Source organism: Crotalus tigris, unplaced genomic scaffold (genome assembly GCF_016545835.1).
Source record: "Crotalus tigris isolate CLP2741 ecotype Arizona unplaced genomic scaffold, ASM1654583v1 scf7180000024290.1160143, whole genome shotgun sequence".
Classification (NCBI taxonomy): Eukaryota; Metazoa; Chordata; class Lepidosauria; order Squamata; family Viperidae; genus Crotalus; species Crotalus tigris.
In genome coordinates, this window is record NW_024100463.1 from 702,407 (window position 1) to 718,168 (window position 15,762).

General features: G+C 38.0%; 1 protein-coding gene across 1 annotated transcript in view; it reads left to right on the forward strand.

Moving 5' to 3' along the window:
* THSD7B (thrombospondin type 1 domain containing 7B) overlaps positions 1-15,762 on the forward strand; it is a 338,191-nt gene that overhangs the window by 308,349 nt on the left and 14,080 nt on the right. The window contains exons 21-24 of the mRNA XM_039323974.1: positions 10,000-10,145; positions 11,889-12,048; positions 14,277-14,450; positions 14,857-14,952. Coding sequence (XP_039179908.1) covers positions 10,000-10,145; positions 11,889-12,048; positions 14,277-14,450; positions 14,857-14,952 — 576 coding nt within the window. The remainder of the gene's footprint in view (positions 1-9,999; positions 10,146-11,888; positions 12,049-14,276; positions 14,451-14,856; positions 14,953-15,762) is intronic.

Here is a 15,762-nt window from a genome sequence, read left to right on the forward strand (position 1 = left end):
AAATAGTGTCAGTTTTTGAAGCTGAAATGTTGATGGTGTGAACACTGAGATAAACATCGAAGTATTTTTTTAACTACAAAAAGCTTAATATTTATGCTAACTTCCAGGGAGCTGTAAGAGATGTTAAAATGTTTGTGGAAAACATTTTCTGTTTTTTGGCAATTTAGGACGTGGCCTCTGATTTGATAGTATGTGTTGTGGTCTTATGAATATATTGCCATTGCAATATAAAGTTATGCTTATTTGATGAGGCTTGGCCGTATGTATGTTGCAAATATGCTATTTTCACTACCTGACACTTTTGGAAGCAAATTTTCCTTTTGCAAGATAGTGAGCTCTATTGAGCCATTGAAGTGAAAATACTGATTAAAAAGCTTAGAAATTTTCATATTGGTGTTGTTCCAACCTAACATTCTAGTCAGATGTAAATAAGTGTTCTTTAATTCAGTGTGACTTTCTTCTGAGTAGACATGTCAAGGAGTCCTACAGAACTAATTTCTGATGTTACAGATCAATCTTTTGCTAATTCTAAAATTAAACTGGTTTTCTGGAAACGTAACTGCAAGAGGGAAGCTTCCCAATCTGTAATTATTAAATAAATAAATAGAAAGTAAATGCCAGGATTTCTGAATAAATTCTGTAAAATAGATAAAATACTCAGGGATATGTTATTAATGAATGAACTGGTGAAACGTCCCTGTTCTTCTCTCAGAGATTAAAAGTAGGAGGTTTTCCCATTTTGTCTGTTCTACAGAAAGCACTTCTAGAATCTGCTTATTAGTTAGCCTCATTTGCATTTTCAAGGCACAGTGGAGTAGAGATAATTTTAATCTTCTTTTAACCCTCTGACACACTGTCAGCATGCTACTATTCCACTGTAATCATGACCTTGCCACATCTTATCAACTTGTACCAACTTGGTTCAACTTTACTGGCAAGTGATGCAACTTTCAACATATTGCACCTCTAACAATACTGCTCTTGACAGCAGTTTTACCCAATGCTGGATAAGGAGTAGATTTCATGTATTCCATCATTAAATGGAATAATGTGTTATTGACTTACAGTGAATATGTGAATGTAGGACTTTTAGTTATAGTGCAAATCTTTTATCTAAAACCAGACATAACAGAAGATTACTTTTGCACTCAAAAACAATTAAAATTATTTTTTCAAACACAGTTTCAGTAACTATGATTTCTGCTCTCACTTCAATAAAAAACCTGCTATATTCCATTGCCACAGTTTATTTGTTTATTTATTTGCTATGTTGTGGTAATACGTGCAAAACTCCTCTTTTTTGACAGCTTCACTTCGTGGTAAAGTTGGTTGAACAGTCTGTTTTGCTCTTTTGCTCTTAGTCCAGGTCTATACAGTACAATTCATGTAAAATAAAATATTAGCTAGCAGCTATAGTATTAAGCACTAACACTTTTTATTGGGTTTGTTTGAGCTCTTTGTAGTCACTAATATTGCTGGATGGAGATAGATTTATATGAAAATCCAATTTAATGTCTCCCAAAGTCAGTACTAATAGAATTTTGAAGATGTAATTCAGTATGTTGAACTTTCTACTTGATCTTATGTATCTACAATGTAACATTTGTGAACTACACCTTCTAGTGCATTATAAAATAGGAGGGTGTATTACTGTTAAAACAATATGGAATCAATACGAATGATCATTTTATCTCATATTCCACAGTGTAAATACACCTTACTAAAATCTTGTTTGCTAAAATCTTGTTACCCCCTTCAGATGAGGTGAGAGAAAAATCTTATGCATTAGGCTTCCCAAAGAAAATTCCAGCTTATCAACGAAGGCATCAGGATGCATACAAATGTTTCCAGTGTTATCTAGAATAGCAAATCATGAAATCTTTTAAGAAAGATAACACAGTTATGGCATAAAACCTTATAACTTTTACTTATCATCTGTCTGCTTATTCTCGAAGCGATTATTAATTTCAGAATACATGTGTAAAGGCTACCATAGGAGAAAGAGAGAATAGGCCACCTGAGTGGCTAAAGCAAAGATTAGTGGGGATGGGAAACCAGACAGCTCTCAGAAATTAGAGTCAGGAAAGTTTCATTCTGTAGAGCATGACTGGCTGAGGAATTTTGGAAATTGAAGTCCACAAGTTGTAAAATTGCCAAAATCTGGTCCTTCCTTCCCTAGAGAACTGGACCAGAATTCTCCCTCTGGTCATTCAAGAGGAAGATGCTCCTGAAATCTTAAGAACTCAGCTTTACGCTACACTAGGGATCTCCAAACCTGGCAACTTTAAAACTTGGGAACTTCAACTCCCAGAATTCCCCAGGCAGCAGCCAGTCAGAAGCCAGCTGGCTGAAGAATTGTGGGAGTTGAAGTCCATAAGTCTTAAAGTGGTCAAGTTTGGAGATCTCTGGTCAAGACAAGAAAGACTTATAGAAGCAGGGCAGAGACAAACAGCCTGGGACATTACAAACAACAGAGCAGCTGAGTCATCTATTTGTCACTGAATGATTATTAATATGCATTTAGAGGATTTAGATCAAGCGGGAAACATTTGGAAAACCCTCTCAGACTTACAGTATATGAGAAAAGAGGCAGAATCTTGAAACAAGTATGAGGTGAGAATGTAAATCTGCATCTGATATTTAAAGTCACCTTGAGAAATTAAGCATGCCTATACAGAAAGAAACGTTGCCAGCTTTCATTTTAATTTTTTTGCTTAGAAATTACCAGGTTGGGGTATATACAAGAGAAATGAAAATGGAAACAAAATCGTTGGTAAGATAATAACTTGAAACACCACTTTTCTGAATTCTGAAATGCCACTTTTCTAAAGCCAAAAAGGGAAAAAAGAGAAATACTTCATTTGCAATGGTTCATATCATTTGTAACTCATTTGTCTAGAAAAGAGAGATAAGGTAAACCTATTAGACTACATTCCAAAGATGATGACTCACCTCAGGCCAGTGTAAGAAAAGGCCACAAAGGAGATGGAGAAACCGATGTCAGAACAAATGGCACCTGTTTTGATTTTCCTGCAACTTCTAACTTCATTAAGGAGAAAAAAGTTTCATTAAAATGAATTAATGTACATCTACCATTCACCTGGCCAACAGAAAAGGTCACCTCCTCTGGGAGAGTTTCTCAATGTTCCATTTTGTGTCAGGCAAAGAAGAGTTGTTGCTGTTGATTTAAAAAATTAAACATGTTTTATATGTCCCAGATCTATAATCAAGCCTGTTTTCAGTTTTTAAAAAAAACTACATAAAAAGGATGTGATGTAAGATTTAAAGGAAAGATTATCGTACTGTATATTGCTTATCAAAGGCACTGTCCAGAAAAATGGACTATTAAACTGTGCAGAAAAGGGTATCAAAGATTGCAACCACAAAATTATGTAACCAAATGGCACTGGAGAATGAGAAACAGAGACCCAGATCCTCTTTATGAATTAGAAGCAATAACCAAAGGACTACGGTTGCAACAATGTGTGAATCAGCCCAGATGTGCATGCCAGATAAAGGCTGGAGATATTAAGCCAATAAATATGGAGATAAGGGTGAAGAAGGAGCCATGAGAGTAAATTCATAGTTACATCCGTGGGCCAATCCAAGTAGAACACTATGTGGGAACTTATATATGCTTACATTGATAAATGATTACACAAGACAATGGATTTTGCTTCTTATTTACTGGAGAAATAAACTGAATTGAAGCCTCAGGTTCTCTGTACGGTAAACATATAGCAGGTAACATAACTGAAAGAGCACGGCAAACTGAAGTGGAATGGTGTGGTAGAGTAGAAAAATTGTTTTTGATTGAAGTGATGAGTTTCATGCCGAAAGATTCAGGATTGGCATATAAATCTCAGTCTCTTGTTCTGATTTTCTAGGACTACACGCTCATGTAAATGCAACTGCATAGCTGTGAATTTATCACAACAGCTATAGCCAAAGGAGATGAACAAATTGTGAATATTCCAATCTGCAAGTGTTTATTCTTGGTAGGAGATCCTCTTCCATAGAGATACCTCAGATAATTATTAGGGCGGACAAGAGAAGAGATTTATTATCTGTTGCTCATCAATGGAAGATGCCCACACTTGAAACAAGTACAAAAGAAATTAGTGCAAGCAGTTTTATTCTTATTTTCATTCAGCTCAATGAGTAATTATGTTTGAAATTTCTTTCAAAGCAGAATCCTAAAATTTAGAACCCATCCTCCTTAGAGCCATACAAACCCACAATATCATTAAAACACTGTGGAGTTGTTGTTGTTTTTTACAGAATCTTGTAGCTGCCTCAATTATTTGGTTTGAAGAAAGGTGTTTTATGTACACCCCCTACCCCAACACATTATAAATCACCACTTTTTTATCCTGAAACTTATTTAGTAACAAGGTGGCCACATGGCGCATGTAAGTCATTTGTTATTGATTTATCATCTTTCCAACAATCTTAGGCCAGCTGGCTTCCCACCCAAGGGAGAATATTTCAGGGCAATTCCACCTATGGGACTCTTTCATGGCAGTGTTACTGTCAGCACTAAGCAGGATTTTTTTTCCCTTGAAAAATAGTTGCAGAAGTTCTCCATTACCTGAAGAAACTGGGAGAATTTGTTCCTTTTTTTTCCCCCTCCAAAATTGAATAATATTTTTTTACAGGCCGTCAGTGCTCAGCTTTGTCTCAAATAATCACAGCTTTTCAGAGATTCAGCCGTGACATAATTTCTGATGGTATCACAAAGAAACTGAGATACCCAATTGTTCTGTGTATGCAAGACTAGGGAGGACAGAACTGGCATTTGTCACTATTACTACGTTTTGATGGTTGATAATAATTCTCTGCGTGAAACATTCTGCAGTTCACAGAAATGCAGCTGGCCTTCCCTTTGCACTGGCCTTGTTCAAGGTCCCTACTTCAGTTGAGTTGATGACCTTCTTCCATGGATGAATGTGACATTCCCAGAAGGCTGGGAAATAATTGTTAAGAGGCAAATACTTCGACAGCTGTCCTTAGAAAACCATACTATTCTTTCAGAAGTGAGCTTTTACAGTGACATTTTCCCAAGTTCCCTTTTGCCCAAAAAAAAAAAAAAGAATATGCAAATCACAAGGTGGATAATAGCAAATGGCTTTATTAGTTTCAAGTTGGTTTTCAGGATTTTGCATTAATGACTGAAAGTTAAAAGGCCATTCTGCCTGTAAAGTGCCGGAGGTCCCTTATCAATGACCAAGGGAAATTCAGAGGCTCTTGAAAAATTGTAAACCTTAGTAGAAGTAAAATAATTAGGTTGGCTGCAATCCCATGCACAATAGCGTGCATAAATTCCTCGAAGGCCTAGTAAGTTTAAACAACCATGTTATCCTAGGATTGTAGCTGTTATTAGGAATAAATCATGTCCCATGGAACACAGCCTTTGTTTTATGCTGAAGCAGCCTTTTTAGTGAGATTTTTTTCCCCCATTACAACTGACTGTTGTAATGGAAAGGTGCAAAGTTTCTAATAAAAGCAGGAAAGGCATTGAAATACAGCACTGTAGGCATCCAATTGTATTTTAATGTACACTACCATAATACACTATAGTATAAATCGTAATTATTATTACAAATTATTATCTATGTTAATCTTTGTTTTCTGTATTGATAACAAATATGTTTCATTCGCCAAATCTTGTCAGCTCATCTTTGCTAATTAGAAGCATCTGAAAGAAATGCTTCATTGTTTCCTTAATTAAACTCATTTTTAAGTGCCATCTTTTTAGGCCAAGGCTTAATAGCATTTATGACAAATCAGTAGATAGCACTACTTTCATATTTCTCCTCGGTAGGTTAATCAATAAAAATAAGGTAGAATGCAATGAATAATTACCCAAAGAGAAATCCTTATTATTAAGCTAATTTCCTTTTTCCATGATTAACCTTCAGAGAAATAATGGTTTGAAAAGTATGTAAACAAAGATATTGCATGGTTTTGTATCCGAGGTTGGGAAGTACCCATTCTGATGGTTTTGGTAATTAAGCATTTTTTTCCCTCAAGATTCCTATAGGTTTGCTTGTTGGCTTGTTTGTTTATTTCCATCTCTGCATAATCTCTCCCAATCCTGAGAACTCTGAACAGCAATAAAAATCTAAACTAAAAATAAAAGCATAACACCAAAATTAAAAATTAAGAGAGATTCCCTCAATGCCGGAGTTACTGAGTTAGGGGACAAATATAGGTGGTTAACTTGCTGGTTAGCAAGGTGACCATTGCTCATACCTCTGGGAGAAGCTCATTCTTCAAAGTAGTGTTTGCCACAAAGAAGGCCTCTGTTACCCACACCCCAGGATCACCATAAGGATAGTGACTCTCAACAGATCTTCCCTGGATGCCTGGAAGCAGATTCAGTTCAGGAATTGTGTTATGTGATGTATCCTGGGGTTTAATTCATAGACTTAGTAAAAAGTATATTAGGTTTTTATTTATCTATTTAATTTATTAAATTTTTATACCCCCATCTCCTCTACAAGGTGACTCTGGGAGGCTTACAAGTTAAAATTGATGCTGTAGATCCAGGGATTGGCTTGAAATTCAACATCAAGAAAACCAAGATCATAGCATCCGGCCCTCTCAATTCCTGGCAAATAGATGGGGAAGAAATGGAGGTAGTGATAGATTTTATCTTCCTGAGCTCCAAGATCACCACAGATGGGGACTGCAGCCAAGAAATAAAAAGACGCTTGGTCCTGAGGAGGAAAGCTATGGCAAATCTAGACAGCATACTAAAAAGGAGAGACATCACCCTGCCAACAAAAGTACGTATACTCAAGGCCATGGTTTTCCCAGTTGCAGTGTATGGCTGCGAAAGTTGGACCATAAGAAAGACTGAGCGCAAAAGAATTGAGGCCTTTGAACTATGGTGCTGGAGAAGACTCCTATGAGTCACCTGGACTGCAAAGCGATCAAACCGGTCAGTCCTAGAGGAAATCAACCCCGACTGCTCTTTAGAAGGCCAGATCCTGAAGTTGAAACTCAAGTACTTTGGCCACCTAATGAGAAGGAAGGACTCACTGGAGAAGAGCCTAATGCTGGGAAAGATTGAGGATAAGAGAAGAAAGGGATGACAGAGAATGAGGTGGCTGGATGGAGTCACTGAAGTAGTAGGCGTGAACTTAAATGGATTCCAGAAGATGGTAGAGGACAGGAAGGCCTGGAGGAATGTTGTCCATGGGGTTGCGATGGGTTGGACATGACTTCGCAACTAACAACAACAACAAGATCCAGGGATGATTGCCAGATCTGGAATATCTCCCATGCAAAGGCGTCTGTTACTGCAACAAATCCTTGAGCACCAAGTTGTTGTTCTTCTGTGCATGTCTGTGCCTTCACATCAGTTTTGATTCCTGGCAACTGTTTGAAGTAGTCCCTACAGTTTTCTTGGCAAGATTCCCAGAAGTGGTTGCCATTGCCTGCTTCCTAGGGCTGAGAAAGACTGACTGGTCCAAGGTCACCCAGCTTGCTTTATACCTAAGAGGTGACTGGGACTCAAGATCTAGCAGTTTCTAGCCTTAACATTATACCATACTAGTTCTAGTGATATTCATTTGAGACCATGGGAAGGGGGGAGAGGGCAGAAACATCCATAATCAGCCTATCCCAGTGCAGTGCCTTACACTTGCTTTCACTGCTGGCCATCAACCATGTGTGCAAGGCAGATGGAAATTGTGTTGATCCGCAAATGGTTTTGTATAGAGAGTGGTTTTGTACAACAGAACAAATATGTGTGAAGTCAGGAGAATTAATTTTGTAGAAGGAATTCTTGAGGCTAGTGCTGATATGAAAGGAAATAAACTCTATTGCGCCAATAACGAAGTGTTAGGAAAGCCTGAGTTATCCACATGTCTACAGCTTAGAACAGTGGTGGCGAACCTATGGCACGGGTGCCAGAGGCGGCACTCAGAGCCCTCTCCGTGGGCATGCACGCCTTCACCCCAGTGCTAGGCCTTCAGCTGGGTTTTATAAAACCTTTTCACTTTAGGCCTCCGTCGCCGTGTACAAAAAAAAAAGGTTCAATCAATCAGTCAATTTCAACTTCTCGCGGGAAAAAAAAGATCTTGCAAAGTTGGAATTGATTGATTGAACTTTTTAGTCCCACCCAGTCTACCGTTACCACCACAGCCACGCCCACCCAATCGGTCACACCCAGCCAATGGGCCACACCCACCTGGCACCCGATAATGCATAAGTGGGTTTGGGTTGCAGTTTGGGCACTCAGTCTCTAAAAGGTTCGCCATCACTGGCTTAGAATATGAATTGGTTTTCCTCCATTTTTGGACGGAGGGAGAGTCAGAAAAGATGCTAAGCAGAGCAGAACAGGTCAGAAACCAAAGGAGAAGGAAGTAGAATTGATTCCTGTTCTGAGAGTCAATCTACACATTATAAGGGATGTCAGTAAAGGCCTGCAAAGTTGGACGCAGAAAAAAATGCCTCTATCAACCATCTTTATATGTATGGCTTCCAATGCTCAGATACAAAAAGCATGCAAAACTGAATTCCATCATTATTTTTTTAAACAGCTCACTAAGGTATTGAAACTGGCCCCTTGCCAGGGGCTTGAGGGCTATGTCTGCTAGCATCTCTTCTGTGTTACTCAAATCAACAGAACTTTTTCGCACATCTCATCAAAAATGGTACTCGGCATCAATGTGCTTTGTCTACTTTGGAATCAAGGCAACTTGGTTTGTCTTTATGTAGACAAATATAATTGTGTTCTTTGACTTATGTATCCCAAGCCCAATATTAGCTTAGTCAGCTCTTGCAGATGAACAGGCAAAGACTGACTATGAATTCAGTTGACAATTCATCCATAATAGAAGAAAATCCCACTGGTGTATTTTCTGCCCTTTGTTGTCTTCAGCCCTATTTGCATCCAGCTATCTTGCCATATTAAAGTCAAATTTAAAAAATGTAAAGTGGGTGGCTTGTGTCCTTTAAAATTAAAAAATACGCATTCAAAAGACAACTTTTAATAGGGTAAAATACTAGTAAGAGGATATCACTTGACTCCAAAGCTAAACAACTTTTTTCAGCCTGGTGTTATAGCTATACGAGTCATGGTAGATGACACTGAGATCTTACTAAAATGATGGGCTGGTTTTTAAATGTTTCTATTTTGAGGGGGGTTAGTTTTAAAGAACTCAAGGCACTTAATTTGGAATGTATACATTTTTAAAATTTAATGATGGACTTTTTGCAATTGACAGATGCAAATTTTGTCAATGTGTTAATTTTTCTAAGTACTGTCTATGATTTTTGGGGGGGTATGTCAATAACCACTAAATCACCTGTGTGTCAATTACCACTGAATCACCACAGCCAGTATATGCCATAATCTTTCAATTTCACTTTTCAGATCTTGATACTTTGTGATCTTCTCCAATTCTTTGTCTTTTATTCCACTGTCTCCTGGTATTTGCCTCATCAATTATCCACAATTTTCTTCTTTTCAACTGCAATTATATCTGGTGTGTTATGAGCCAAGACTTTATTAATCTATATTCAGAAATCCCACAATATTTTTGACTACTTTTGATTGCTCATTTTTGACTACTTTTTATCTCTATGTTCCCACCAATTTTTCATTCCTGGCACATGATAATTTTTTGGTGACTGTGTTATTTATTGCATTGTTTATTATCAGTTTGTGCAATCTTGCACAAGCTGAATATATGATCTATTGTTTCCTCTGCTTCTTTGCACAATCTGCACTTTAATCATTGGATGATTTTTTTCAGTTCTGGCCTTGATTGCCTTAGTCCAAATAAGCTTGCTCTTGCACAGCCCAATTCAAGCCTTCAGTTATTTTAACCTTATCAGTTTTGGTTTAAAAGAATTAGAGAGATAGGACTGGGCACACCATCATAGCCTCCTTTCCTAATGACTTATAAGTATTTTAAAAGTGCTGAGAAAGATTCAGAAAATATTAAAATACAAGGTGTTCTCTAATCTTCTCTCCTTCTTTAGGTCAGACGCTCCGTACCCGATCTATAATTATGGAAGTCCAAGGGGAAGGAAGACCTTGCCCAGCTGATCTTACTCAGTTCCGCAGTTGTGTTGCAAAACCCTGCTATAGCTGGGTTCTTGGAGAGTGGTCCCCATGCAGAGTTGAGGTACTTGAAGTTTTTAAAACATCACCTTGGAACAACAGGTAGAAACTGAACTTGATTGCAACCCACATTTATGAGGCAATTTTATCCTGGCTTTGAAAGTTAAGGGGACGATGTTAATTTAATGTTATTGAAAATTCTAATAAAGTAGGGAACAGTCATAAGTACAATTGAGGCAGGTGACCAAAAACTAATTTAACATCAAAGGTCAAAGAGCTGTACAATTGTAATAGCAGTCCAGTGAGTGTCATACTGTGGATGGGTTTTGCATCAGCTTGCCTAGATCAAAGCAGGATTTAATTTCAGAGAACCCCGCCACCAAGGAAATTGACTTTTGCACTAAGAATAGCCTCTTTCAATACTTCGAAAGGCCTTGAAACAATATGGTTTAAAGCTTTAGTAGCCTGAAGTGCTGACTCTGACTTTTTTCCTTGAAATGATTACTTTTTTTTTCTAACAGTTTGAAAATGTAAACGCTGATGTGAACTGTGAAGCATCAAACAGCTGTACTTTTGCTTTCTCAGCATGGATCGCATGTATGCCCTCCCTTTTTTTCACACTGCAATTGGCATGTATCTCTTTGCTTTACATATCCTTCTGCCCTTCCCCCTTTATCTTTTAGATTATTGTTCATTCAAAACCTTTTGATTCAGTGTCTAGCATTGGTTTTAAAGTGCTTTAGATTTCCACATTCAATTATTTCAGAGTAGAGAGAAGATGAGATCTGCTTAGCCTTAATCACGTCAGACTTATTGGGCCATAACCAGGAAGATGTGCAAAAGTGAGGAAGATTTAACATGTTATAAAGCAGTGGTTCTCAACCTGTGGGTCGGGACCCCATTTGGGGTCGAACGACCATTTCACGGGGGTTGCCAAACAACGCAGTCCGCCATTTTTCCCCCTTTTCCTTAGCTGTGCTACTCCCTTTTATTCTATTGGCTTTTGAAAGCCAATAGAATAGACTCTCTTGAATAGAGTCTAATTCTATTGGCTTTCAAAAGCCAATAGGAATTGTCCAGGCTGTCTCTGCCCTGCTGAGCCCGCCAAAAGTCCCATTCTGCAAACGGTGCTGCACCAGTTGAGTAGTCCTCGACTTACGCCCGGTTGAGTAGTCCTCGACTTACAACCGGTTGGGGGTCGCGGCATTAAAAAGGTTGAGAACCGTTGTTATAAAGGGGCATGTTGTTTTGAGAAACAAACCCAAAACACTTTTTCTTCTGCATTTACATCATTGGTAGAGCAGGCAATATACCCAGTGAGGCTTTAGTCCTTCTGAATCCATATTATCTTCAAAAGTTAATTATTATGTGTAGTTTAAGACCATGGGTCTCCAAACTTGGCAACTTTAAGACTTGTGGATTTTAACTCCCCATGCTGGCTGGGGAATTCTGGGAGTTGAAGTCCACAAGTCTTAAAGTTGCCAAGTTTGGAGATCCCTGTCAAGAGTAAAAAGAGCATAGCTACCCTTTTCCTTGCCTCCACCAAAAGAAGAACTATTCATTAGAGAATGATCCTTTAACCACATTGCAGAATACTTATCAACTACAAGGGACGGAACACAAAAATGGAAGTAGAAAAGACCGCTTTTACATTATTATTTTTTTAGCATTCTTGCACATTGCAAGAAGCGTTGCCTGAGTTGCAAACACTCTGCATTGTTTCTAGGATAAAGGTATGTATAGCATGCAAAGTGTAATTATTTTTACAGCAAGTTGTTTTGATAACTCTATTTTTCTCCTCTGTTAGGGTGGACAATGCGGAAATGGAATCCAGATACGAAACCTCCTGTGTGTGGTACATGATGGCATGTCAACATCAACATTTAAGCAAGTTGAGAGCACCCTGTGTGAAGAGCTTCCCCCTAAAGAGAATTTGCTTCAACTTCCATGTTCTGTCCCTTGTCCAGGTAAACTCTGAGAAGGACCATATTTCATCATTTTGGTGATAAATAGCTATGGCCAGTTGCACATGATGTTCCAAGTCAATAGATGGTTTGGCATAGACCTGCAGTTTGTTCTATACATCCTAGCTTTTGATGGATTACTGTCCAACCTTAAAGATGACTAATCAGAAATCAATCACACAAAAGACTACGTAATTTTTTTCTCCTGAAACTAACCTTTAAGTCTGGTGTGATGAATCTATGGTCCAGAAGCTTCTGATTTTAAAATGCCACCCAGTTTTGGCTCTGACTTTGCTGACCTTGGGCTCAGGATCCATCCATAATCAGAATCTTCTTCTGGTCACCATAAGTTGCCATGTCCCTATTCATTTGGATTGCAGCCTTTCCTGAGAGAATGGTCCCTTTTGTTCTTGCAGAGTTAACCTTTTATCTTAAACTTATCTATAGCCTATTATAAGATCTGTCTGAACTCTACTGTTTTAACATAGGTAATATAGATCCAGATGGAGGGATAATATAGTTATGGAATTTGAGAGTAGAAATAAGCAGGAAGTCCTTGCAGATGGACTATAATCCAGAGGTCAACCTTCCCCATCTCTTCTTTAACTCATGCAATGCACATTATATCAGAGAGCAATGTACTGTAACTCTTTAGACTGAATGGTAGGACTGTGTTTTGAATCATCAACAGTGCTGATAGACCATAGCAGTTGCATCTTTTCCTAGAATTATATGGCAGTCCAACAACACATACTCGAAAAAGACACATCTGGTTTAAGCACCTTTTTGCCTTAACTGAAATAGTATAATCTCTCCCCCACCCCTTTGTATGTGTGTATGTGAGAAACACCCAAGTGAAGAAACTGTTGTTTGCGAGGAAAATTTAATGAAGTTAGCCTAGGGTTCAGCTTGATCTAGAGAAAATAAAATTCCCAAAGCTGTATTAAAGTTTAATATATTTTTGTGCTTATACTGATTAGCACAAACTATGCAAAAGAGCTTTTAAGAACTTCAGTTTGAAAAATACAGTAGATTACATGCTAATAATTAGGTCATGGACATTTAAGTGGTGAAAAAAAATAACATGCTTGATTCAACCATTCCTACAGCTTAATAGCAGGGATCACATGCGACCTCCACTTCTTTTTTAGACTCCCCACGCAGTCTTATGAAATTGTACTGCCAAAATTTGTCAGTATGTTATAACACAACAAAAAAACGTTGAAAATGTTTTAATTTAGCATAAGTGTAAAGCAAGTTAACAAAGGACTGAGAGGTTTTAACCTAACTACCATAAAAAAGCAGTTCTCTCCCACTCCACAAATCCATATACCGTAAATGCCGGCATATAAGGCGACTTCCGCGAGCGCTGAAATCGGCGCCAAAGATGGGGGTCGTCTTATACGCCGAGTCGTCTTATACGCCAGAAATACTGGTAGTTTCCGGCGTATAAGACGATGTTCTAGGAATGCGGCCCGGCTATAAAGACGGGGGTCATCTTATATGCCGGGTCGCCTTGTACACCGGCATATACAGTACTATATTCTCATATATTACCTCACTGTATTCTTCAGCTGCCACAAAAAATAATTTAAAAGGTGGTAGCCCACAGCACCAAAAAGTTCCAATTGCTGCTTTAAAATTGTCATTGGCAAGGCTGGCTGTTGTTAGGAGGCCTGATCACATCCTAGACTGGATATCTCGAATTGAGCAGGAATTGGATTGGGTCAAGTAGATGAGTAGGCAAAATGGGGGGGGCATATAAGTTTAATAATAAACAAACAAACAAACAAACAAACCACTTATCCTTGGGATATTTCAGACTGTAATGAAGGGAAATCACAAAATGAATGTTTCTATAGTGGCACATGGTTGGGCCAGGATTTTGCAGAAGGATGGTGGCCAACCACTGTAGATTTCTTTGTGCTGTTAACTTTGAGCTAGTCCTAGATTTATGTGTGTGAGAGAGAGTGAGACTGGGAGAGAGACAGGGAGAGAGAGAGAGATTTCGACATTTGAAATACAGGAAACCACATCACCATTTTTGAGCTCTTTTCTCACCAACATTCTGCAGCATAGTCTGCGGGTGTTGTAAAAAAGGATCCCAGAATATACAAGACTGTTCCTGTGCTTTGATAAGCTGTAGGTTCCTTCTGATGTTATAATTGAAGAGAGTATACAGACATCTATTAGTAAAGTCCACGTTCCCCTCCTTTCTTCATTTTTGACAGGTGACTGTCATTTATCCGAGTGGTCAGAGTGGAGCTCTTGTGAATTAACATGCATCGATGGCAGGAGCTTTGAGAGTGTGGGTCGTCAGTCTCGATCAAGAACATTTATAATTCAGGCTTTCGAAAATCAAGACAGCTGTCCTGAACAAGAATTGGAGACCAGGCCTTGCTCAGGTAGGGAATACTGTAAACCACAGTTCTTATTATCTCACAGAAGAGTTTGCTTCTAAGTTGTTTTCTTGTTGTCATTTCTATAGTTTATTGTCATGTTTCCAAACCCTGTTTCCCCCTCCCCATCAAAAGATGTTTATTAAGAAAAATGTTTGAAAAGGCAAGCAGGGACGGGAAACTATTTACGGTCTTTAGAAAGAAGGAAAAAAATGGGATAGAATAGACAGACAACTACAGAAAGTTAAATCACCAGAACAGCAAATTCTACTATTTTTGTATTTCTCCTGCTTGGCTATGTCTTGTTTACTAGTTTTCATTTGAATTTACTTAAGAATGTTTAGTGTTATTGAAAAGAAGAAAATGATATAACTCAGGTATATATAAACTGTTGCCTTATTTTGAACTTTAGGAGGAAAATGCTATAATTATGTATGGAAAACGAGTCTTTGGCAAGATAATGAACGCACAGTGTGGTGCCAGCGTTCTGACAGGTTGAATGTTACAGGTAGGTGTGCTCAGCAATGTCCTTGTTATCACTATTACCATCACCTTCACCACCCTCTCTATTACCAATTTTATACTAGCTCCTTTTTTAAATAATAATTTTATTAAAGTTTACAAATACAAAGATAAAAAACTAATACAAACTAAAGAAAATATAAGCAGTAAAGAAAAGAAAAAGAAAAGTGAAAAGAGATAGAAAAATAAAGAAAAGAAAAAGATAGATAGATAGATAGATAGATAGATAGACATAAAAGATGACTCCCTTCACCCTCCAGACAAGTCTAAACAATTTGAATAACTTAATAACTTTCTTCAGTACTTCACATAAAAAACCTCTTCTTTCTATATCTAATTTCTTATCAATAATCACATTATTATACTAGTTCAATGTATGTAAAAAACAATATTGCAACTGCAAAATATATAAAACTTCCAGTCATTAAAATATCTTAATTATAACATGAGGAAGCTGAGAACAGGAACCACAGGACTAAACTAAAATGCTCAGTACTAAAACGGGGAATACAGAGGTAAGTTTGTAAGACGTATGTAAATGCCGTGCCGTCAGCGGCTCTGGAACACCAGTGCAAAGAGCATTCCATGTGTAGGAGCTATGGTAAGTATAATTGCCTGGACTTCCTTTGGTAATCCTAGCATGAGATCCAAGAACCTTCCCAAAGTACAAACCAGTGTAGGGTTTTTTTTCTGTTTCTTCTTCTTCTTCTTTTTTAAGAAAATCCATGCCATCTAAAACTATTAGACCCAAGCCTAGAGAAGACACATCAAAATCCAGTTGAATCCAGTCCTCTGT